Source organism: Stegostoma tigrinum, chromosome 27 (genome assembly GCF_030684315.1).
Source record: "Stegostoma tigrinum isolate sSteTig4 chromosome 27, sSteTig4.hap1, whole genome shotgun sequence".
In the NCBI taxonomy this organism is placed as follows: domain Eukaryota; kingdom Metazoa; phylum Chordata; class Chondrichthyes; order Orectolobiformes; family Stegostomatidae; genus Stegostoma; species Stegostoma tigrinum.
In genome coordinates this window covers 34,296,541-34,322,335 of record NC_081380.1, presented here as the reverse complement: position 1 = coordinate 34,322,335, position 25,795 = coordinate 34,296,541, and the positions used below count along the sequence as shown (strand labels likewise).

Here is a 25,795-nt window from a genome sequence, read left to right as displayed (position 1 = left end):
ACCACTCAAAGCGAGAGCAAGCTTTTATTTCTCGCATCATCCATGCTTCTTTTACACATCATTTTTGATCCTAAATCAATGATTTAGGAGTTACCCCGCAATTATTTATCTAGTTGCCAAGTTTGCTTGTTCTTCTCAGATTCTTCAAATGGTGTACAGTGTCTACACAGTCAATATGCATCAAATTTTCCTAGAATGACTGTGATTCCACCTACACCAGCAGTTCAGGAACGGGGAGAAAATAGTGGAAATAGATTGCAATTCTGACCTGTCTCTCACACCATCTAGTGGCTGGTTACTGAGAAAGTGTCGTACAGCAAATATCTCTCTCGCACACACACCCGCCTCAGGAATTGAATTGGCATAGAAATGCCTGACACAGGAAGCGATGATAAAGACAGTTAAAAATGTCTTGATACCACGAGCTCTCAGTTACAGCAGGTTTAAAAAAAAACAAATCTTGAGGCTTCTTCTGTTGCACACAAGTATTGCGACATGTAATACAGTACATCTTCATTCTGTCACATCACTCCTAGGATTTTGTGGTCATTAAAACAGTCAGAGCCGAAAATGCTCGAGGTGCGAAGAGCTGAAATCGGAAACAAAATAGATGGTGATAAACCCTAGCGAAAATCGCTAATGCTATCAGCCGTCAAAGTCCAATGCTCTGAAACTCATCCGATACAGGTCTGGATTTTTCAATCACAGCATAACTGAATCCAAGGCCAAGATACGCATGCCTTATCCATTTTATTCCACTTTGTACTCAGTAACTGCATCAAGTAATCCTGAATTAAATGGATTAGAGATACAGTTAATTGGAGAACTCCATAGATAATAGTAATTCCGGTTCCAAGAGCTGTTCTCAAAGATTTGCCCATGAGCCGACCCAGAATGGAGGCGCTTAATATTCCAATTAAGTCATTTAAATAGAAAAAGAGTGAGTCACATCTCATAACAAAAAAAGAAATTTATTCAAAGTTTCAATAATACATACTGAACAGGTTATCTACAAATCTATGGTCAGGTATCATTTTCTTCCTGCTAAAAGTTACACTGAATATACAGCACAAGATATATAAAAAGCCAAAAGTTATCAGAACACAATAGAACAGTATTTTTTTTCCTTTTAAATCTTGACACAATTTTGTACTATATGCAAATACTGGGCAGAACAGTAGACATAAAACGTGGTTGTAAGAATTTAACAGAAGCAGACAAAATATGGCAGCAGGTGTCTTCACCGCACATGGCATGACTTTAGTAGTCAGCAAAACAAATCCAGTACACTTGCAAAAACCTGAACATTAAAAAAATTATAAAATCATAGGCAAAAACTGAAAAAGCACTGAATACCAGGGCGAACAATCCAACAATGTCCTGTGCGTTGTAACATTTGTCAACATAGGAGGTTCTAATGAGAATCTTACTGCAAAATATGCATTTAATGAAATCACATTGAATCACACCCACCCCAAACCCTGCAGTCCCGGTAAGGGTTTGAAATAAATAGAGAATAATGAACATCTTGGAGTGATTTATGAAGGTTGTAGTCTAATCATGGAGGTCATGAAGCAATTGGATGCAAAAGTAAACTCTTAATATCACTTTCAGGCATGTAAATCTGTATTACTTTTACAGGTTACATTTTGTTTTAGATTTATTTTTAAAAAGTTGTTTGAGAATCTACAGTTTTAGCACGGTCAGACCCCTATCCCTTTGAGAAATTACTATAGTATAGCCAAAAATTATAGATTCTATAAATAATGCAAACATTAAACCTTTAGTTTAATCAGGTTGAAAATTGTTTCAGTAAATTCTGCTCTGAGATGCAGCAATTCTTCACAGGTTAAACTGCATATTGTCTACTCCTCACAAACAGTAAAATCCATGGTGTATAGCACACAATCCTTGAAACAGTGTCTTACAAATTCATGTTCACAGGAACTGCTTTCTGATATGTACTGAAATAGTATATTCATTATTACATGATGAACTCTGTACCTAGAACTATTTGGTAAAATTCTTAAGAAAAACCCATAAACCTCGCTTTCCATAATAGCTGCTGCATATTTCCCAAATGTATTTTAAGATTTCAGTATAATGTTTTAAAGTTATGCTTTCAACAGGTCTTATTATACACGATGGTAGAAACCTACACTAGTTGGATACAATTTCTGGTTGAATTGGTCTTGGCATTACTCGCGGATACGACCAGAAGAGGATACGAAACAGCACAGCATATTACAGCTGAGGACACTCAAATCATCTACCAATAAATAAAAATTCTGTTTGATTGTGGTTATGAGTAAACACAAGGGAACCACCAAGATTGAAATGAGTAAACATGCTGATTTTGCACTCGATGATCACAATTTCTGGCTCAAAAGACAAAAGCTGGTGCTAGAAAATGGGAACTGAATCTTTCTTGAAAACAGTTTCAAAAAGTAGATTCTTTAGCAATCACAATTCTTTTAATAAAAACCAGAAAATGACTTTACTTCATGATCAGTAATCCAATATACAAGTACAATATCCCATGCTCATGGAGAAAATATTGGGCAATTGGCAACTTTCCTCCAAAGATGCATTTCAGGCTCAATCAAATCAGAAGCAAGAGTGTATGTATTGTATGACAAGATTGCTTAGAAACTCAGCTCCTTACAGCACTACTTAGAAAACAGCATTACCACATATGGAGACGACTTGCAGACCTATTTAAAGTCAGCTCCCTATCTAGAGAATTCAGCGCAGGAATAGGCCATTCTGCCAAGTCTGCTTCATCATGCAATCTTTGCTGATCATCTTCTTGTAACCAAAGATTTTGCCACTCTATTCCCAAATCTCAATTTCCTGCACCCAAAAATCTGTCAATTTGTCTTGAACATGCTCAATATCTGAACAGCCCAATTTTTTGGGGGCAGAGAATTTCAAAGATTTATGATCCTTTGCGTTGAAACAATTCTCATGGCCCTTATTTTGAAAATGTAATCCCTGGCTGCAGACTCCCAGAAGGGTGATCCTCCTTAGAGCATCTACCTTTTCAAGAACCTTAAGAACTTTGTTTCAAATAAGACCATCTCTCATTCTTTTAAACAAAGAACATGAACCTGGTCTAGGTTCTCTTCTTGTTTACCTTTCATCTCAGTGCCTGCTAGGTAAACCACTGTACTGCCTCGAAAGTATATTCTTCCTAATATGAAATATTAGGAAACATAACCCATTTTAACATACCATTCAAGAAGAGCATTTGCAAGTAGCGATGAACAAAAATAAACAATATGAATATAGACTCCAATTCAACAGTAGGTTTCTCCACTCAGTTCGGAAAACTTTTTCATAATTCCCTATAATCTGAGACCAATTTTACTGACTCAAAGAAATTGAGAATCATTTTATGCTTTTAATACTAAGGAGAAAAGCATCCCATAAATGAATGGCCAAGTTGCAGCAGAAGCAGAAAGTTGAACGGGGAATATGTCAAGATATTATGACTTTGCTAACTAACAGAAGTCCCAAAGGCTTATACTCTCACAAACATGTTTTTAAAAACACTTTCTCACTTCCCATTTTTCAAAAGGGAACTTATTTGTGCAAGTTATTACAATGGTTGCATTTGGGTCTGTATCCTAACAATACAAGTACTTTTAGCAGAGATTGGTCAATAGAGAGGTGCAAGGCTAAAAACGTTCTACTGTTCCATATTTACTAATTGGGAAGTTGACAAATGTAAACTCTCCGTTCACCAAGATGCATTTCACTTCTGACCATTCTTTAATTCAACAAAGATTAGTCTTTTATTGCCATCTTATCTATATTTTAAAAATATTTTTAAAATATAGAACAACAAGCACTGCATTCTGGCTGTCTCTTAGGTCATACTTGATCCTTAGCTCATCTTCATAACCCTGGATATCTTTATCCAACAAATATCTACCAATCTTAGCCTTGAAAGTGTCTCCGATACCTTAGCCATTCCTGAAAACGTAACTTCAGATGTCTACTAAGATTTCATTCCCAAATGATCTAGCTAACCCCAACTTTATACCTTTTCAGATGAAGTTTTTATTATAGCACTTTAGTGTTGCATTTTCATGGAAGGCATGAACAGGGAAAGACAATTTTATCAGTGAAAGTTAGGTTTAATCAATGTTAACTAGCATAATTAGACGTTAATTTCCACAACTGGAACTATGACAAACCCATATTGCACATGCAAATTACACTACCAGATGTAAAGCCAAACTCCTCCTCCTGAGTCTCAAAAACACACCTCCTTCAGCACATCATTTTGAATAGCCCATAAAATGCTCTTTAGCAAAGGGAAAATAATGTCAGCTTGAATTTCATAAAGGTGATGTCAACAGTTCAGTTGGCTTGACTCAGTGTCAAATATCTGACAACTTATCTTCCATTTTCCTAAAATCTCTTGCATGTTTGCATTTCCTTTCTCAGTGTAGGGATTGCAAGCAAAGAGTGTTGTATTACTCATTCCTAGATTGCTGAGGGCATTAAAGTCAACCTAGTAAACAAGCTGAATTTGGAAGGGGTAGGACGTTTTGTTCCGTGAAGAATGTAGATGTACCAGATGATTTACTGATAATTCAACATCTTTGCTGATGCCAGCCCACAAATTAGAACTTGTAATGCATTCAAACTGCCAACTTGAGTTGTGAATTCTCAATTTCTAAACTGCTCATCTAGTATAGAATCATTACACTACTATGCCCAATAATTCTCCTTACTTTTCCTTAGTTAGTAAAAAGTAGGACCATATCAATTTTACCATGTGCCATAGGCAGGAAATTAATGATTAGCTGCAAGGTATAACATCAGAGTTTTGAAAACTATTCTATCAGGCAGAGGACAATTCAGGTTGGTTGAGTATAGCAGGATAGATAGCTCGGTACACTTCCTGGCAGCCATCCATTCTCTTTGTTGGGGCAGGAGGAGTGGAGAAAACAAAACAAAGGAACCAAAGAGATACAGTTGAAAATTACGGTGGTGCTGGCTTTCCAGATTTGAACAATAACTTCCATTTACTCTCAGTTTAAAAAGAGTTACAGCACAAGACTCAAAACAATTCTAAAATGTGGAAAGAGTTGTGTTAGGTAGATATAACCTCATGAATACAAATCATCTCTATGATTTCAAGGGATGACAACATTAGTCAAAAACCACTTCAAAATTGCCAATTCTGCATTGCATTGATCTCACTTCACCTACATTAACTTTTATTACACAAAAATGAAATAAAATTGTAACTGTATTTCTCCTGCATTTATGCTCCAATCTAAACATGTCAAAATGTACCTACAGCAGACACCATCGCGGTTTAGAATGTTGAAATCCTCCTGCAATCTTATTGCTGATAGGACTGTGTGTTTAAGTCTGAAAAACCACACACTAAGTTCTAAAATTTTGTCTTCAGTACATTCGTTGACGTACTGGGCTGACACCTAAAACACTCCATATTGAGGGTGATGAACAAGTAGTTGATTCAGGAAACATGTTTTGATCAACTTCTAACAGTCTATTTCTGAGTAGCATTGGTGAAGTTGAAGCAGATCAACAGTCCGTGAGTTGCACATTCCACAGGAAAGAGAGAGTGCTTTTATGTCCTTGAAAGAAAAGCCAAAACTTTATTGGGAAACCTTTTGTAGTAGTCACTGTTACACACAAATGCTTCTTTTTTCTACTTCTGGATCACTTAGCATCTTTTATTATTTTTAAAACCTCATTCATTCATCACAGAAGGATAACACCACTAAGGCCAGCATTGATTACCCATTCCCAATTGTCGTCAAGGAGATAATAGTAAGCCACCTTATTTACAACACAGTGGTTTGCCAGGTCATTTCAGAACGTAAAAATCAGCCACATTGAAATAGGTTTGGAGTTACATTAGGCCAGTGCAGTTAAAGATGACTGACTTCCTTCTTTAAAAAGAACATGAATGAATTGGGTGAGTTGTAATATGGAGCCTCTAGTTGCTTCGTGTTCACAATTACTGATTTTGTTTTATTTAATTTATTTATAAAAAATTAAAAATAATTATTTAATTATACTTCCAGCTGACATGGTGGGGTTCGAATCAACGTCTTCTGATCACTGATGAGGCCTTTAGATCACTCAGCCAGTAATATAACCACTCTGCTACTGCAGGATCTACACAAGAAAAACATCTATCACAATTAGTTGACAATTGTTCAGAGCTCAACATTATCATCAGTACCTATGCTAAATCACTGCTTAGTAAATGAATTTGCATTGAGATATTATAAGCAAACTTTAATTTGAGGCCTTGGCAACAATGCCACATCTAAATGAACCCCACAAATGGTGCAACAAACTGCAGGCTTCAATTATTTAACTACCATTGTAAACTTTAAAAATGTCTCTCATGCCTAGGCAGTATAGAACAGGATTTTAGCTCCCTATACATACTGGGCTTCTCTTTATATTAAAAGACATCAGAAGACCTAATGGCGATACTTTTAATTTTGAAAACATGACGGTATCTTGCACAGTCACAGAAACAGCAATGTATTCATTTTTTAGTACATGATTAATTGTAAAGCAAGGTAATAAAGGAAAGCCAAATAAAGCTTAAATCAATGCATTACAAATATACACAATGTGTAATTTTAACAAAAATAGCAAGTTTGAGAATATTCTAGATTTACAATAGATCCATAATTCTTCAATAATTTTCTAAAGTGTACAATGGGTCATGGTGCTTTGTTTTCTGATGTGGAAAGTGAAAAGATTACTGAGGTAGTAAGCAGCACTGCTGCAGAGTGCAGTTGTAAACAGTTTTTCAACATGCACGTGTGAAAAGCAAATGGAATTGGGAAATGGAACTTATTCTTCTGTTTCCTCATTTTTAATTGCACAAAAGACTTGGAGATGCAGCAAAACTTTGTTTAAAATTCTAACAAAAGTCAAATATGAAACCTTGTCCATTACTAGTTACTGGCTTTCCCTACACATCAATTCATCTTAAAAACAAATGATTTAAAGCCAAAGCACTTCCATTTCCATCATACAGGTTGATCAATTTTTTTTTACATTTCCAGTAATAGCAACATTTTAACACAAGCAATGTGCTTCACTTTGTACTTCATGACACCTCTCCTGCACCCCAGACCCCACAAAAGGACACCTTCCCAAAAAAATCAAAATTGATTTGACTTCATGCACCACAATTTGTTATGGTCCGTATGAGGAATAGGGAAAGGGTTGGGAAGAGGGCCAAAGATGGAGGAAAACAGTTTGGCCAGAAAACACACACATTCAGAAAACAGTGTAATGCCAATCAAAGTAAAACTGACATAGAAATTGACTAACGTAGTATATTTATCACCCTATAGCTATGAAATGTGGATGTTCAAAAAGCAGGAGGAGGAAAGGAAAGGAAAAGTAAACTGAAGATGTTACTTGTACACATGAAAGAATGTTCAGTTAGGGAATTTCCATAATGGGAATTTGGATCATTAAAATAGAAGGCAGATCAATTCTTTGCCAAATGAAATAATAGTTTACGATATTGCATGGTTCATGAATATAGTACAGTTTTGATTTTAGATACTGGGATGTATCCACATACTGTGGTTTGTAATTAAATTGCAGCCTATTAATACAGTACCTGACTAAAAATATTACCAAAAAGATAAAAACAAAATAAAAATGCCAAACTGTGAAACCAGAATTTCTGGAGCTGTGTTAAGCTCAGTTTTGGAAATGTATAATTAGGAAATTATTCCCAAAATGCTGGACATTTTAAGATTCAAAAGGAATAAAAAAAAGTTACATCTGGCTTTAGACCCCACAGATTGGCCATTAAACATCCAGCAGTAAAAACCTGGGCAGGTGCTTTTCTTACACTGGTTGGTGTATCATATGCACAGCAGAATAACAAAGATCAAATAGTATTTCAAATGATCACTTATGGAAAGAGAAATGAGCAACTCAATAAAGTGCACAACTCAAAAAAGTCAATATTTTTAATTTTAATAAAATTTCTTTCCTGGAGATAAATTAAAGACACCTGCTGCCATATATTTGCAGGTAATGGATTCCATTTGGTATCTCACTGAATTGTCCAAGCTTCATGTGTGATCCTAGACTATGGACACAGGCTGGCTACTCCACCACAGAGTATCCTGTCACTATTTCCAAGTCCAATGTTGTCACCAATCCCAATTCATGCATTTCGTACTGAAGGTAACTCAATAATAAAAAGAAAAATTCAGGAATGGGAACTCTGCCTATTTTCACCCCCTCCATCCCGCAACACCTTCCTTCCCGGTTTTGTGTAGTTCAATTACCCACTAAATCCACAAAATATTTTAAACATATTTATTACCTTACTAGTTTCCATAAGTTTTAGGAGAGTGTCACCATGGAGCAAAATAGCAATTGAACACAATGAAAGCATGCATAGAGGGAAAGATCCTCTAGACAATTTAACCAGAAAGATGAATCCAAATAGAGAGAGTCATGATTCAGTACTTTCAATAACATGAAACACTAAGGGAATTGTACAAACAACTACCTTGGAGAAACTGAGGTGATAACTTTCATTTGCCTTGATATTAATGATTTCAGGAGAGGCAATGTTAACACTGTGATTACTACATCCTTTCTGTAAAGAAAACCAGTTTATAACCTGGATTTAGTGGGCATGTTTCAAGTTCTCCATCCTTACCTCCTGGGTGTTCATGTGACATAATGAATTTACTATTCTTTTTGTAGGAATATGATTTGTTGATTGGATCCAAAATTAATAGTCCATGGAGACTGAACAAGTAGTAATTGCCATACGTTTGCCAGAAAAACAAGGTCCTAATACTTGCTTCTTTTTCAAAAAAAAGTCAAATTCCACATTTGAAGACCAAAATAAAAGGCATAAGACAGTTTAACCTTTCTAAAACACTTCAACTTAAGAGCAAAACCAAATTACTATAATCACAGAAGAAACAGTACAGTAAGAAACAGCACCTGCTTATATTTGATGCTCATTTTCCAGCCCTCATTAATATAAGGGTACGACTTATACACCAGTGCAATGTAACACCAATGTGATTCAAAGCATTCTTTAAAAGAAGGTCAAAACTTTAGTCTCATTTAGATAGTAAATAACTTGTGGGTTTGCAGATTCTGAGAAAAGTGCAGGTATGATGTAATAGGTCAAATACCAGCACATTCCAGGCTTTCAACCTCAGAACAACTCATTTTTCCTGAAGTCTGTCCTTCCCCAGTGTAGTCAGTTCACATTGTACAAATAGATGCAACGTTGAGCAGTAGTGACAATATGCAACCAAATAAGAGAGAGACAATTCCTCAGCCTTCCATCAACTCAAATGAATTTTGTGTTCCTGTTCTGACAGAATGGGATCCATCTGTAGAGTCACTTTGTCTATGTACATATTTATACATTAGCAACCGTGTCCATTTTTCAGCGCAAATCACCAATCTATTCCCAGATGGAGGTACAGGAATGACATGGACAAATGTATAACGTACCTTTTAACTAATCAATGAATCCAGAGTCTGGCATCAGACCATAATTTTACATAGTTGGGAAAAAAAACTACAAATTTGATCATTTTCCCCCCCCTCTGGAGAAAGACCGCTCAACATCTCCATCTTCTTGGCAGAATTAATTGAAGATCCTGGGTTTAATTCACTTCAGGCATCAGCATACCTACTGGGTAATAAAGTTCTAATTCAGCCGTTGAGGTTGTAGCACTTGCTTCCAATATCCTTCACCATGGTGGAGATGTCGGCAAGACCTGGGACAGAAAAGGCACACTCTCCACAGCCCTAACTATATTCATTGGACTTACAGCGGGTGCTGGAGTGTGGCAAACCTCAGCAGTGTCTGGAAGAATAAAGGATTTTGAAGGAGAAAAGTGGAGAAAAAAACTTCATTAGCAAGTAGTCTTTAAAAATTTAAAGCTTTAACACTACAAGATAAAAGTCTTCAATTTAAAGATGGTGTTTTCTTTCTCCATCCCACATAAATGGAAACAAACTGTTTTTCATCACGGTCCCTGCTTCTAATTTTTGGATTTGGGTAATAATGAAGACTATTTCTTGGCATTTTCATTTTTAATATTAAAATTAACTGACTAGCAAAGCGTTTGAGATGTGGAAATATATTGATTAGCAGAGTTCATAACCTGGCAGAAAAGCAAGTTAACAGATACTATGTACACAATTCCACTGACAAACATTTCTATCTTTTTGGAAAAAATAGTTTAGCTCACATTCACTTTTAACAATTTCTACTCAAAATGTCTTGAGGAATTAGTTCCTGCAGGACTATGCATAAAAAGAGCTCCATTCAGATACAGTGCACATAACAAGTGGAAATCAATATCACATAGCTGAACAAGAAAGTACGAATCAGCACAAAGTGCCAGTTAATAAAAGGGCTAAGAATTATTAATCTTACTCGTCAACATGGTTTTACCATTCATAAAGAAATGATTATAGCTTAGGTAAAAACCGCTTTCGTTATTTACAACAAAACTGTAAAACCAAAACATTGTGGTAGGGTGAACAATATGACATATTAATGCTAAACTTTATATAACAGAGAGGAAATGTGGAATATTGTTCTTTAATCAGTAAGAGACAAAAACAAAATTTTCGGGAAATTAAGTAATATTCACATAGATAAAATAAATTAAGTGTAGTAATAGGTTATGTATTTGCAACCGCAAACCCATTCATGGAGAGGGTCTCAGGTCAGGTAATTTTCTTAAAAAAAAATGGTATTGGAGGAAAATGATGATATAGACGAAAGGTGTTAAGCGAAAATAAAAGCTCCTTCCCATTTGGGGTAAAGCAAAATAAAAATTGGAAATACCAAAGAGGGAGTACAGAAGGGCACTGAAAGCTGGAAGCGGTTCAACATCGGATGGAATCAAAAAAATTACAAGAGCAACTAATATTTGTTCTACATTTTCTTAGCAGCAGTAACTTCATTTGTCCCCGTATTTAAGTCAAACAAAATCTCTTTTAAAGAAATTAGCAAAGACGTGAAACTCCCAACAGTTTGAGGGAATTAACGTGTCAGTTAACTTCACAATTTAACTCTATTGGCAGGTACACAGCTGAGTTTATTTTCAGTCACCAGCGGGTGTCCAAAGATATTTACTATGAAAGGTCATAAAGAAAAATTTTCCCGGTGCTGTTGCAAGTACTGTTATGGGGATCTGCAGCTTTTTGAAGCTTATGAAAGTTTGCACATGGCTACTAGTGTAATCGACTCCTTAGTAAGAAATAGTCCGCAGGTATAAAGAGATATAATCTATGACATGTTAAAAACCTTACACCTGCATAAATTTCCTACCAACATTCCCCATAATAAATACATTCGGGCACATTTATAACAAAATTGCTGATGTAAACTTGTAATGCTCGAATTACACTTTTGGAATGTGTGAATGCAGTGCAAAATTTATTATGGGAACATAAAAATAAGGATACAATGCATGACTGTGAAATGGTGATTGAATTACAGCTGCGTACCATGCTCTAATTACCCACATCAACTTCTGATTAACCTGAAGACCTGGTTTGACCACCCCTGTGCAATGTCATGGAGATCGTATAGTTACAGAATTTTTAAAAAGTAGTATGAGTAAAAACTAGTAAATCAGAATTTAGGCAGATTTGTAACTGATCATCCAGTAATGGAAACTGAAATTGTGTCAAAGAAATTGCCATTGAATAATTCAAATAAAAATATAAAAGTAAAATTTAGCAATTAATGAAGTGGGCACAGGGATCTCTCAAACTGAAATGCTGGGCAGATACTATCATAGTTAAGGCAAATAACCAGCAGTTTCCCCAAATTTATTAAATGCCACTGAAATGCACATTATTAAGCAGTGTTAGCAGGAACACTGCCAGCTACAACCCTTCAATCTTTCTATAAGTCCACTGCCCCCACTAAACATAAAGACCACAGGCAGCCCAATAGCTTTGCAAACAAAGCTCGCAAGTTTTGAGTCCCAAGGCTGCCTGTCACTCCAACTCACTTGCCTCAATTTGATAAGTTTTGTCAGTTCTCAACTGGGCTGCTAGATGAAGCGCCACGCAGTACCAAGGCATTCCATGTCAGGTGGGGTGAGGTGGCAGGAAAGCAGGCAGGATCCAACTCGCCCCATTTCAATTGCGTTTCCTGCTGGCCAATTGTGGAGTGGCATTGACAGTAGCTGTAGTGAAGTCCTCCCCTGAAGGGGGATGCGAGGGAAAAAGTGGCATCCATGGGAGGAAAATCTAAATTAAAAAAGCAAACTCAGGCAGTTGAAACTATTAAAGTTTGTCATAATACTAACAAAATAAGCAGCAAAAATTTTAATTTGTAATGTCTGCACCTCTAGTCAGTGTATTGAAAATGGAAATTTCGAGCTAGAGTTTAAAAGTTTACTGGACAGCATTTTAGGAAATGTGCACGAATTAAAATGTTCCAATCCTAAAACATACCAATCTTTAACTCATAATAAAGGATTCCTTGCCACATAGTAATTACCAAACATAAAAACTAGATATCAATAAAAACACATTCGACAGAAAAGTAAAATACATAGATTAGTACACAACATATTCATACCAGGACAACGCTGCCACTCCCAGGACACTTTTGAAGCCTTGCATTAAATAAAAATTTGTCAAAAGTACTCCCAAGTAACTAACGCTATACAGTCTAAAAGAGTGAATTCAAACAGTGAAAGAACGCCAACATCCATTGTACATATTTAGCAAATGGATTGCATTTTCTTTAAAGCCATAGGTAGCCCCCGGTTAGAACTATCTCTCCACTGTTTTAGTTTTTATTCCTTCTGAGCTAGCTGCTGATGACAGGGATATTGAAGTTATGTTGCCATTTTAACCAACATTAGTTAAGTTTTAATGAACCATCAATAGCAAAGTTAAAACTCAGCAACTGAGTACTACTTTCAATAGTTCTAGTAACTTTGGTTCCTCCCCACAAGTTTGGCATTTTGCATGACTGCTGCATTACAGCATAATTTTAGACTACAAGAAGAACTTCATCCCATAATTTTTCTTCTGTCTCAAAATTCTTTAGCAGGCATACAGCCTGAAATTATAGTAAGACTGTTGCTTTAAAGAGTTGTGGTTTCAAACGTTTTCATTGAACAAACTGCCTGACCACTATTTTAGTTCCTTGCACTAATTAAGCGTTCCAAATCTGATGTAGCAAGGAGGCATGCAAAGAAAAGTCACTCCTACTCTGTTCCAATTTTGGAAAATACTCACTGGCCATCATTGCTGATTTGTGTCAAATTCTGAGCGGCTCCCTACTGCAGCTGAAATTCACAAGAAACTATGATGTGATTGTATGAAATTATTTCAAGTAGGATCTTTATGGCCAACAAAAAATTAAAGTGTTCCATTGTATCAATCCAGGGGTGGATTCCAAATTCAATGCCTAGGAACGAAAGTAATGTGAAAATCTAATGCCATATTCAGTCCTATTTGGTAAAATATTAAAACAAGATGACAATTTTGACCACAATCTCACCACCGCTCCCCCACCCCGCCCCCCACTGAAGCTTCGCTGTAGCTTTTAAGTCCAAGACAATTGATTAAGTAGCACTCCTGTGTGGGGGCAAACTTTTCTGCTCAGTATTTCTCCATTAGGATAGCAGAGATTGGTAAGACACTGCAAGGAAAATGAGAAAAGAGTAGATGACCATCTCATTGTCCAATGGCATTTTTATGTTCAAACTCAAATACATTGCACCATAACACTGTTGGCCATTCAAATTTTAACACAGATGTATGCTAATAGTGCATAAAACTGCAGATGGCACTTAAGGAATGTGATATGCGTTTACTTTAAAGATTAGGTAGAGTTATACAAGTAAAAGGGGTTCCACTCAATGTGAAAAGCACAAGATCACATGTTTTATAAACTGAAGCATCGAGTTCAAAGGTGTGAAGTCGAATCTGACAAAAGTCACCATCTGGGCTACAATTGGAACAAGGGTTAATTTTGGGGACATTCTACGTGGAATTAAAATGTCAACTGTAGAAAGCATTGATAAGATGACATCAGGGCTAAGAACTTATGGTTATGATAAAAAGAAAGCAGCAAGATTAAGAGGATTTAGTAATTAGGAAAACATTATTTCCATTCACAGCGAGTAGTAACAAAGAAGTATAATTTGAAGAACTCCTAAGAAAGAATAAAATGTGAAGATGGGAGAAATTTTAGAATATGAAAATGGTAATAACAGAATTCAAAGCTTTCAAAAAGTGGACAGTAGACATTGTAAGTTTGAAAATTGACAGGGGAAAAAGGCACTGGTGGCAAGACAGGTAAATGGAGCTAAATGGACGTATTTTCAGAGAACTAAAATAGGAGTGGTTGGATGAATGACTTCCTGGACTTCTACAGAATTCCATAATTCCTTGAAACAATGTTAAACATAATGTTCAGTTGGAAAAGGTCAAGGACGTGTCGGATGGTGAAATATCACAATAGGCCCTATTGTCAAGAACTGCGGACAGTATGTCAGCCCAGGTTCTACTCAAAGGCTGTGAGAACTGTGGAATAGCCCAGTGTGATCTCAAGTGACAAATTACAATTTGAGCAAGGTACCACACATTGGACAACGTTGTGGATTTATTATTCCATTGATATAACTTTGGAGAGTCCCAAATCAGTCACACACACTTTTACAAATCATGGAGATCATGTGCTAGTTTTAATTACTGAGCTCTCTAACATTTGAGTTTTTAAGTGCAGAGAGCAAAATGGTATTGACATTAATACCAGTGCAATCAGAACAGAAGCCAACATCTGTTTCCTTCTTCAAAATTTCTAACAGAATATGAAAGACACTGGTTTAGGAGATGTTTAATTTTTGTTATTCAATCACACGTGGAATATTCAATGCCCAGAAATTTCATTGGCATGGCTGTATTGCCAACCTCCAACTGCTCTCATGGTGTTGCTGTGCTACCTTCATGAATTACTGCCATTGTCACAGTGATCTTAATAAAACTGAGTGGCTTGCTAAGCTGTTTCCAGAGGACAATTAAGGGACAAACTCAGTCTGAGGTTTTGCAATTACAGACAGGTCAGACCAGGTAAAGACTGCCGTTTCCTTTCCTGATGGGCTTTAGGGAACTGTAAGCGAAGTACTGAAAGCATTAGATAGTTCTTGAGTTTGATACACAAAAGGAACGGACATAAAGACAGCGTCGCCCCAAAAGTGAATTTAAATCACTTGGGTGCAACCGACTTTTATTACTCTTTTAATCTTTCTTGAAAAGCATCTTGTCTTTAATGAATGGTCATTTCTCAGTGCTTTACTCAAGTGGTCATACTTTGACAGAGTGTTATAGCACGCTATTCACAAACAGAATTTTCAGAGTTATAATCTTATAGCAAATGCTTCAGAGATGTTACAGCATCTGTATTTTAAATGCATCTTTAAGAATGGAAAGATTTTCCAGCTCTGGATCTGAAAAATTAAGTGTACTTGCAGCTTTGAGCTTTAAACCAAAATATTTCACTGTTAAAGGCCACTCAACTTAATCTCAGCCACTCAACTTAAGAAATAACAAAAATCGCTCATCTGGGTCAAAATAACTAATTACTAGCACCAGGCCCAAGGAAGTCTAACGTTACTAGTTGAGAAAGAACTTACCTAGCACCCCATTCTAGTTCTCAGAATCTAGGGTGGATTCCAAATTCAATGCCCAGAAATGAAAGCACAGTGTAAAAACCTAATGCCATATTCAGACGAATCGGACAAAATATTAAAACAAGACGACAATTTTGACCACGATCTCAATAGCCACACAAAGGCTACTGTGAAGCCTGGGGTAAAGTCCAAGACAATTGACTAAGTGCGGGGCAAACTTTTCCTCTCAGTATTTCTCCATTAGGATAGCAGAGATTGGTAAGACAGCGCAAGAAAAATGAGAAGAGTAAGTGACCATTTCATTGTCCAATGGCATTTTTATGTTCAAATGTACTCTCAAAACTGACTTACTATTTATACAAAGCTAATCAGTCATTTCACACAGAGCAAGATTCTACCATAGGTAATGGGAGAATTGATCAGTTTTATCAGCAGGACACAAAGCAAGACTTTCACATTTGAATACTGTGATTGAAAACATTATTCGAATGACCGATACATGGAGTAAGGGATTAGGTAATACATTGCACAAAAGAACGTTAGTGTCACAATACAGTTGCTCCCTCAAAAGGATCAACCTAAACTATATGATCAAGTCCTAAAGTGGGAGGTGATTCCCTAACCTTAGAATGCAGAGTTTAGTGCTAACAACCGAACCATGCTTGACTGAACATCTTGATACATGCAGACAATTTCAGAAGTTCAATATGAATCAACATTCTTTTAGTTACTAGAACTTATTTTAAAATGGTTATTTATTTAAGATTAAAAATCAGGAAACTGTGAAAGAAGACATCATTCAGAAGACCCCAAATAACTTTACTATATCCACTTGCATGTAAGAAAATGTGGCAAATAATTAGCAGACAGCAAAACCCCATAAACTCAACTACATGAAAGATGACAGTTTGACAGAGAGCTGGAAGAGAAATGCTGACATCTGGAGATCTCCTATCTGAATACTGTCTTATGGTTTTAAGTAAAATATTCCACTTGAACAAGTAATCTTAGAATGACAGCTCAAAGAGACTGACAACTGTACCAGCACTCATTCTGTAGCGTACTTGTCTCAGTGTATATTGTTTATTTAAGTATGGCACACTGTAATAATAGTCAACTAATTGCTTTTGAGAAGTTTTCAAGAATGCAATGACATTGATCCTTACATAGTCGATAGCTTACTAAAGGCACTGATCCTGAGTCACTGACTGAAAGGTAATGTTATCAACTAAGTACATAAAAGGGCTTTACTCAGGTCTTATTGGTGGTCAGCATTAAAATTTAACTTTAAAACAATTGCATTTCTGTGCCCTCAATGCAAAGACAGAAAGAGATCAATTTTTCAGTGGAAGCGCTTTTCCGTTTCTGGAAGCTTGAGATAGTGCTGCTTTTAAGCAAATCACCAGTTATAACCCAAGAGGTCAACAAGATCGCATATTACTTTAAGTTCAAGACTGTAAAGGGTTAATACCAAATCTGAGATACAGGGTATCAAATCTCTCAATTTTGAAGTTAATGCTCCATATAACTGGAGGATTATTTTCATAAATTGTCAGTTTACCTCAAAAGAGATGATGCATCATTTGAGATTTAAAATAAACTCTGCAATCCAATCCTTTTGGAATTAGAAAAGAATATGAAGCTTAAGTGGTTCTGTTATTTACAATGATTAAATAAATGATTTTGAAACTTTTCTATAGATCCAGCAGATGTACTGTTTCAGGTCTGTATTGTTCTCATTATGTCAAAATGAAATTCCCTTTTTAGAAAGTGGTTGTCTTAAGACCTGTACCTCTAATTACATAGATAAACCTAAACTACCGTACACCACCTCCCCTCCACCCCACTATTCCCAACTCCACAGTATCCTCAAAATGCAAGAATCCCAATAGAAGGGGAAGACTTTAGCTACAAAATGACCTGGTAGGAGTGGAGCATTCTCCAGGTGCAAGTTAAGGAATTGCTTGCCTTTTAAAGCCACTGCTGCCACAGAGGGGGCACTGGAAGTTGGGGTCTCTCCCATGTGACTTTTCTTGTGGCCTATCAGATGGTTGTGGGACTGGCACTGCAGGCCGCACTGATCACACACAAATCTTTGAGACTTGTAATGGACACCATGGTGATTTCGAGCATGGACCCGAAGATAGGCAGCGGTGGTAAAACCTACACAAAAATAGGGATTTCAGGTGATAAAGATAAGCACAAACACCTCTGGGACATTAAAAGTCTGATTGACTTTGTTCAGTCAAAAATCAAATTTAACACTCTTCAACACAAGACATTTAAAGATTACATTAATGAACCTTGTATTGCAATCTGAAATACAAAATTATGTGCAACATTCTTTAGAATCCTTATTCAATTGATTGCATACAAAAGCGATATCAGCTATTCCCAAATATTTCCTTCATTAAATTGCACAATACAGCAGCGCAATCATTTGATTAAAATGGAATCCGCAATAACCTTCTTTTAGAAAAGCATTTACAACATCAAAATTTACTGATCCTGAACTAGGAAACTGGGGAGGGTTGGAGAGAAAAATGGCTAGCAATCCCACTCTTGATCAACAGTTGACTGTCAAGATGCCAGGAGGAGATAGAATTGGGCTCAAGTGCAATGTCTGGCACAACTTAGCAGCCTACTGAGGCACTGAACTTTCAAGTTCATATAAGAAGAATGACCATTTGGAAAATATGTCAGATGGTACGTGTGGAATTATACCCTATTAAAAGTTAATGCCATCTGTGGCAAATAAGGCAGAAGCTTGAAAAAACTCTGCAAATGACAACTTAATAACCTAAGGGGCATTACCAAAAAGGGGGAACAATACCATAACTGGGATCTGAATGCAACAGTAAAAATACATGCAAAGGAACAAAATAAACAAATTAAGCCCTTTGTGGACTTAAAACAGGTTAAAAATAATTATAATGGAGGAATGAGGCTCATTTGATAAATGTTAAGGCCTAATGATTTTAGGTGGGAAAATTTAAATTGTATTTGTAATAATGTTCCAAACCTTCCTCGTTTAGATTGGAAAATTCCTCCGTCATTTAGGATTGGAGGAGAAGTAAACTAGAGCAAGAGATCCGTCAGTTTTACACTGGTATTAGGGAAGTGAGTATAATTTATTACAGAGGGAGTGATTGAGTTTTTAAAGACAAGTACCATCTGATCAAAGAGTCAGCATGACCGAGGAAATTTGGTTCCCTCAATAACTCTCCAGTCTTCCCTTCAAGTTGCCATTCTTCATACTTTAGGGCAGAGAAGTGAATAGGGACAGGTTATCAAACTGTGATGGGTACATACTTGCAAACTTTACAGAGCAGCACAGTGAATATCTATCAAGAGCAGGAACGCTGACTAATACATTTTTCTTTCTTCTTCCCTAGTTTTAGTACACATTAAGACCTACAAAATTAAAAGTATGGTTAGCTAATTCAGCAACAAGAATAGAAATAACTTAGGAATTTCATGATTTGCACCATTTCATAACATCAGACAATGCGTTTAAGTACTAGACTCTGCTAGCTGCAAACATATCTTAACCCGTCAGGTACAGTATCAGTAAAGAATAATTCTGCGGACAGGACTTTTACACTTGAAATTGCAAGAGAAACTTAACAGGTACATGGGACAGGGATAGAGAAGAGACTTTATTTATAAAAAAAGCACTTCTCTCCGAATGCTCACTACTGATCATTCGCATTAAGAGAAAAGATGCTTTGGTTTGAATTTCAATTAGAATATTTCAATTTTTAAATCAAGTCAGCAAGGAACACAATTCAAGCACAAACAACTTGGGCATTGTCAGTGTTTCTTCTCAAAGATGGAAGTAAAATTGTTTGGCAAAAACAATACTTGCATTGTTTAACTGAGAAGCAGCAACTGGTTTCCAAACTGAAACTATCATGTCACCAGTTAAGCAGTCCATTGCTTGTATCAGCACATTAGAATTTGTTTTGCAGAGGGTGGGCAAGGAAGGAAGAGAAGGATTGTTTTTCCAGTTACAATCATCTTACTGCATAAAAAAGAAACTGCCTCCATTGTTAATTAAATCTATTCCAAACGTTTTCCATTTTACCTACACCTGGCTGAAAGATGCCAGGAAACTGGTGGATAATAAAACTAATTACTGATGTCTTAAGTGGCAATCTTAGAAGAAAGAAGTTCCTCTCCAAACTTTGTTTCATATCTTCCTATATTATGATTGTAAGACAGCGTAAAATATTCAGTCAGCCGAGCTTGTGGCACAATGGTAGCATTTTCTGACTCCAGATCAGAAAGTTTCACATTAAATCATGTCAGGTTCATGGAGTTTTATTGGGACTTCCAATGGTGCACAGATGGCATTCTTACTTCTGAGCCAGAAGGCCCAAGTTTAAGTTCCACCTGGTCCAGTGATATGCCATAAAACATCTGAACAGTTTGATTAGAGATATCTCAAATATTCAATTGGTATAGTGACTGATTAAACAGTTCGCTGCATCAATTAGTGAGAGTTTATTGGGGCTCAATTTGTTTAAAAAAGCACCTCCATTACAGCTGCAAATATGGGTAATGTTTTAGCTTTTCTCAATTTAAACTGCTACGATTAATAGGTTGATAAACTGAGAAAACATGTGATGAAAGCTTTCCTATAGTAGGGAAATATTCTGCTCAATTTAAACAGGGAAATAAAATGTAGCACAATTTGTTTTTCACTTTTTAATACTTGTATGTTACTAATTGGACCACATATGCATTTAAAGTTGTACTGAAATTCTGCAAAAGCCATACCTTTGTTACAAACATTGCAGTTGTGGTTTTGGTTGTGATTATGCATTTTGATGTGGTTGGAGATGTAAGCTGCACTCAGCAGTTTACCACAGATGTGGCAGGACACCTTCCCCTCATGGCGTATCATATGTGAACGCAGACGGTCTTTGGTGGCAAAAGCTGCATCACAGGTCTAGAAGGATACAAATCAGGCATCAACATTTCATTTCATTTCCTTAAATTATAATAATAGCTTTCTTTTCAAATGGAAATACTGACTAATTAGAAATGTCAGAATATTTAACAGTCTGACTCACTAAATAATCCAATCATCTCACTTCTTTAAGGCAATTCATTTATACCTTGGACATAAAATTTAGCTCCAGAAATGACAACATACTCCACAGATATTCTTCAGAACTTGGCCAATGGGGCAAAAACAAATCCTTCCATTACTCCAACCAATTCTTCAGGTCTCTGCACTTTCATGTACAGTACTATGCATGCAAAAATCCTTAATCAATACATTGTGCAATGGATATGCAGGAAGTATTTAAAAGACAAGGCACAGGTGGGCACTTAAAGCATCAATTTTGCATTATGACAAATGACAATACAGTTCGATGCTTGCAACCTTCCCTTAAGGCCAGCTCCTCATCTAAATTGGGGAGAAACAGGGGAAAGAGTCAGGGAGAAACAGACCACATCATCAACAAGACGTATTTTGACAGACAGAAGAAATAAAATGAAAAGTGAGGTTAGTCCTCGGGGCTGATTAGAGTAGCACTGGCAGAACCCTGTGAGCAGCAAGATTTCATGATTAAAAAAGAAAGAAGAAAGTGCTCAAAAAGCTGAGTAGGTGTGGCAGCATTTGTGATGACCGAAATAGTATTAACATTGAGTCCAATAGCTCTTCTTTGAGCTCTTCTTTCTTTCTTAAAGAAACTGTGTGTCATTTTGGGATGCCACACTACTTTGGCACTTTTTCAAGTCAGATGTGGGACACTCACTCTGTGCCACCACAGAAAGTGCGTAGGGGTGGGAGTAAGTTATTCTGAGCCATGAGCATGTTTTGCCATTCAATTGTGTTTCGGCTGATATGTCTGACCCATCCAATCTGCCCTCTTCCTTTCTGTAAATATCAATACACACAGCAAATCGAATACAGCCATTTATCACTATGCAAAAATACATATCAGATTAAATTCAACATTGAAAAACGTACAGCAACTGTTGTTTGGTAGATTAAAAAAAGACAAACTTGCTGAAAAGTTTTAAATGTTTTAGCAACAGAAAGACCTGGGGTGCTGAAGCATAAATCATTTAAAGGGGAAGGACAGATGACAAAGAGGTGGTGGCACAGAGGAGATATCATTGGACCCGTAATCCAGAGGCCCAGATTAATGCTCTGGGGACAGTGGTTCAAAACCCATCACACCAACTGGAATTTAAAGTCAATGAACAATAAATCTCTAATATAAAGCTAATGTTGGTAATGTTGCTACAAAAACATCACCACCTGTTGTTAAATGGCTCACTAAAAGCCTTCAGAGGCAGAAATCTGTCTTCCTCACTTGCTCTGGCCTATAATGGCCCTAAACCACAGCAATGTGGTTGACTTTGGACTGTCCTCAAATGACCTAACGAGATATTCAGTTCAACAATACCAAGGGCTTGGCAACAGTCACCAGCAATCAACGCCAACATCCAATGAAAGAAGAAAACAAAACAAGATCTTGGGCTTTATAAATAGAGGTTTAGAGTACGAGGAAACAATGCTCAGCATATGAAACAGCAGTTTTGCCCCAGTTAAAGTATTACAGCTAAATCCGGGCACCACGCTTTAGGAAGGTTTTAAAGACTTGAGGGAATTTACAAGAACTGTTCCACCCATTACAAGTCACGTGGATGAACTGAAGATTGTGCTGTTCTCCTCACAACAGAAAAGCATGAATGGAGAATTGATAGAAGTGTTTAAAATCATGAGGAGCTTGGATAAAGTTTGGACAAAATGGTTCCCAAAGATTGAAGGGCTGATAATCAGACAGCACAGACTTAACATGACTGTAAAAGATGCAAAAGGCAAAGGCTGATGCAAAAAAATCTTTACACATTGGTTAATGTTTGGAGTGCGTCAAGAAGGTGGAAAATACAGATTCAACAGCAGCCTTCAGGGTTTGCATAAATGTTAGAAGAAGAAAATTGTGGAGTTACAAGTGAAAAAGTAAGAGTTGGGCTTTTCAAAAGTGGCTGCACAGATGTAGAGTCAATGAGTCATACAGCACAGAAACAGACCCTTCAGTCCAACGAGACATCCCAATCTGATCTAGTCCCATTTGCCAGCATTTGGCCCATACCCCTCTTAAACCCTTCCTATATCCATCCAGATGTCTTTTAAATGTTGTAACTATACCAGCTTCCACCACTTCCTCAGGCAGTTCGTTGCATGTATGCACTGCCCAGTGCGTGAAAAAGTTACCCCTTAGGTGCCTTCTAAATCTTTCCTTCTCACCTTAAACCAATGCCCTCTAGTTCTGGACTCCCCCCATCCTAAGAAAAAGACCCTTGGCTATTCACCCTATCCAGGCTCCTCATGATTTTAGCAACTCTATAAAGGTCACTCTCAGGCTTTGATGCTCTATGGAAGAAAGCACTACCTGTTCAGCCTTTTCCTTATAACTCAATCCTCCAGTCCTGGCAAAATCCTTTCCTGTACAAGCACACTGTCATCCTGTTAATCTTTTCTGCACCTTCTCAAGTTTAACAACATCCTTCCTACAGAAGGGCGATCAGAATAGTATGCGGTATTTTAGCAGTGACCTCACCAATATCCTTTATATATTACATGATATCCCTACTCGTATACTCAATTGTTCTTACCAATGAAGGCAAGTGTGCCAAATTCGTTCCTCACCATCCTGTCTACCTGTGACTCCACTTTCAAGGAACTAGGTCTATTTGTTCAGCAACTACCACCAGGGCTCACTATTAAGTGTTCTAGTCCTGCCCTGGTTTTCTTTACCAAAATGCAACAACTCACATTTATCTAAGTTAAACTCCACGTGTCACTCCTCGGCCCATTGGCCCATCTGATCAAGGTCCCATTGTACTCTGAGATAACCTTCTTCACTATCCACTACACTGCCTATTTTGGTGGCATCTGAAATAGTATTAAGCAAGCCTCCTACAATCACATTCAAATCATTCATACAAGTGACGAAAAGCAGCAGACTCAGGTCTGATCCTTGTGGCATATTGCTGGTCACAGGCCTCCAGTCCAAAAAGCAATCCTCTGCCACCACCCTCTGTCTCCTACCCTCAATCCAAGTTTGTTACCAATTGGCTGGATCCTGTGTGATCCAACCTTACTAACCTGTCTACCATTAGTGGGCAACTTTGCTATTCTGTTTGATTTTAGATTTTATCTATTCTTAACTATAACCTAAATCTCAGCCTAAGAAGTTTCAATTGACTTAGCCTCAACAGATTTCTAGAACTGAGTGAAGAAATACTTTGACATAATTTCATAACAGCATTGCTTGAAGTTTAAAGATTATGCCCTTTATTCTGGACACACACATGGATGAGTTACTGTTTCCATCCTATGGCAATTGAGGAAATTACAGAGCTAGTCAAGGACAAAGCCATTCTAAGCAGAAATTACAACTTTTCAGTTCACACACTGATGTTCTAAGAACTAATGCCATCTGAGCAGCTCTCTTAACAGTATGGAAACTAAAACAAGAATGTCCAAATGGAAGACATTTGTCCAAAATGTCCAAAAGACAAGATATAGACCAGAACTGAAATTTTTTTTTGCATTTTTGCAAAGAATATTCTGACTTTACTGGGCAGTGTAGCGCTTAACACTATTCTTAGTCTTACATTCTTTCCTTTCTCCTTTATGCAATTTAGGCTGATGAAAGACATTCGTAACAGTTCATTTTCTCCCTTTTCTCAAATCACTCATCTCAAAAAAATCTTTAGGGCTTTGGAATCGGGAAAAAATAAATCTCAAAATGTCACTTACCTACAAATTCACAATAATATCCAGTTGTTTTATTCTCTTTCCCATTTAAAACTCAAGATTGCTCTACCAAACATATCACCATTGCAATTGCAAGTCACATGTTTGTTTAGTCGGTGTTTATAAAGTCTTACCCCCTACTATATAAAGCAATTAACAAAATAATTTGGACCAACATTGCTCACAAACCCAATTTAAAGGTATGCAACTTTGTCCACGTTTTCCCCCTCAAACAGAAAATACATTATGGGTCAAAAAAGCAAAGCAAGTAATTCCGGTTCCTACCCAACAAAAGGCGCTCACGAGATTTTTGGACATGTAATATCCATCTCGGCTTGAATTTAAAGGTTATAGGTGGGTCTTTAATTAAAATGAAGAAACTCAGTTAATGTTGAGTCCAATGACGGAACCGAAGGGGACGCAAAATGGTACGTTTTATGATTGCAAAGAGGAGGAGGAAGGAGCAAGTGGAGCAAATACAAAAGCTATTTTTCAGTTCCAAAGCAAATCATATTGGACTCAATATTATTTCTTTCTTTTCACAGATGCTGCCAGAGTGAGTTTCCCCAACACTTTTTATTTCTGATCTCCAGTTTCCACAGTACTCTGTTTTTATTTTCAGGTGAACACTTCCTGCACACCTCAAATAGACTGTCAGGTCACAGGAACTGTTGCACTGGAGTACTTGCCGAAGGACGACTCCATCCTCTTTCAACATGCACCGTTGATGCACCCAGGACGAAAATTACACAATGTGTTTTGGAAATCTTGACACTTTGAAAATAACAAACTTGGAACAATAATCCATGTGAACACCACTTAACTGGCTTCAAAACAGAAAAATAAAGAGTTACTTGGCATTTGAAGGGTCTCTCTGTGGAATGAACATGCTTGACATGACAGCTCAGATGATCAGGCCTGGAGTGGAAAGAAAGGTCATGGGTTAGCTTGAAATAGAAGAAATATTTTCATTTTATTATTAATAAAATAACTCCTTGCTGGCTCCATAAGTATATGAATCAGGGAGGACAATGTGGGACACTAGCCAGAAAATTCCAAAACATCAACCTGTGCTGTTACCTGAATTCAGTCAAAACAGCACTATGGGGTTGCTAAAACTGGCTTCAGTTTCTCTGGAACAGGGAGGAATATCAATCAAGGATTCAGCTTCAGATGATTATTGCTCAGAAGTTCCAATAAATGCCAAAAAAGACGAAGGTTGAAAGTCAATGCTGCCCAATTGTCAAAATGTTATTAGCCACATCCCACGAATCCTTGGTAACATTATCAAATTTACAATTATGTTCCT

General features: G+C 36.9%; 1 protein-coding gene across 9 annotated transcripts in view; it reads right to left on the bottom strand.

Annotated features, from left to right (window-relative positions):
• Nucleotides 1–1,005: 1,005 nt before the first annotated feature.
• Nucleotides 1,006–25,795, bottom strand: part of LOC125464509 (vascular endothelial zinc finger 1-like) — a 57,144-nt gene continuing 32,354 nt past the window's right edge. For 2 of the 9 annotated variants that reach the window (XM_059655277.1, XM_059655279.1), the window contains exons 5-8: nucleotides 25,341–25,404; nucleotides 20,481–20,652; nucleotides 17,667–17,861; nucleotides 9,893–12,297 (exon numbers count right to left, since the gene is read on the bottom strand). In XM_059655277.1, the coding sequence (XP_059511260.1) occupies nucleotides 12,080–12,297; nucleotides 17,667–17,861; nucleotides 20,481–20,652; nucleotides 25,341–25,404 (649 nt within the window). In that variant the 3' untranslated portion in view covers nucleotides 9,893–12,079. The other 7 variants (XM_048556929.2, XM_048556931.2, XM_048556933.2 and 4 more) reach the window with 7 other exon arrangements.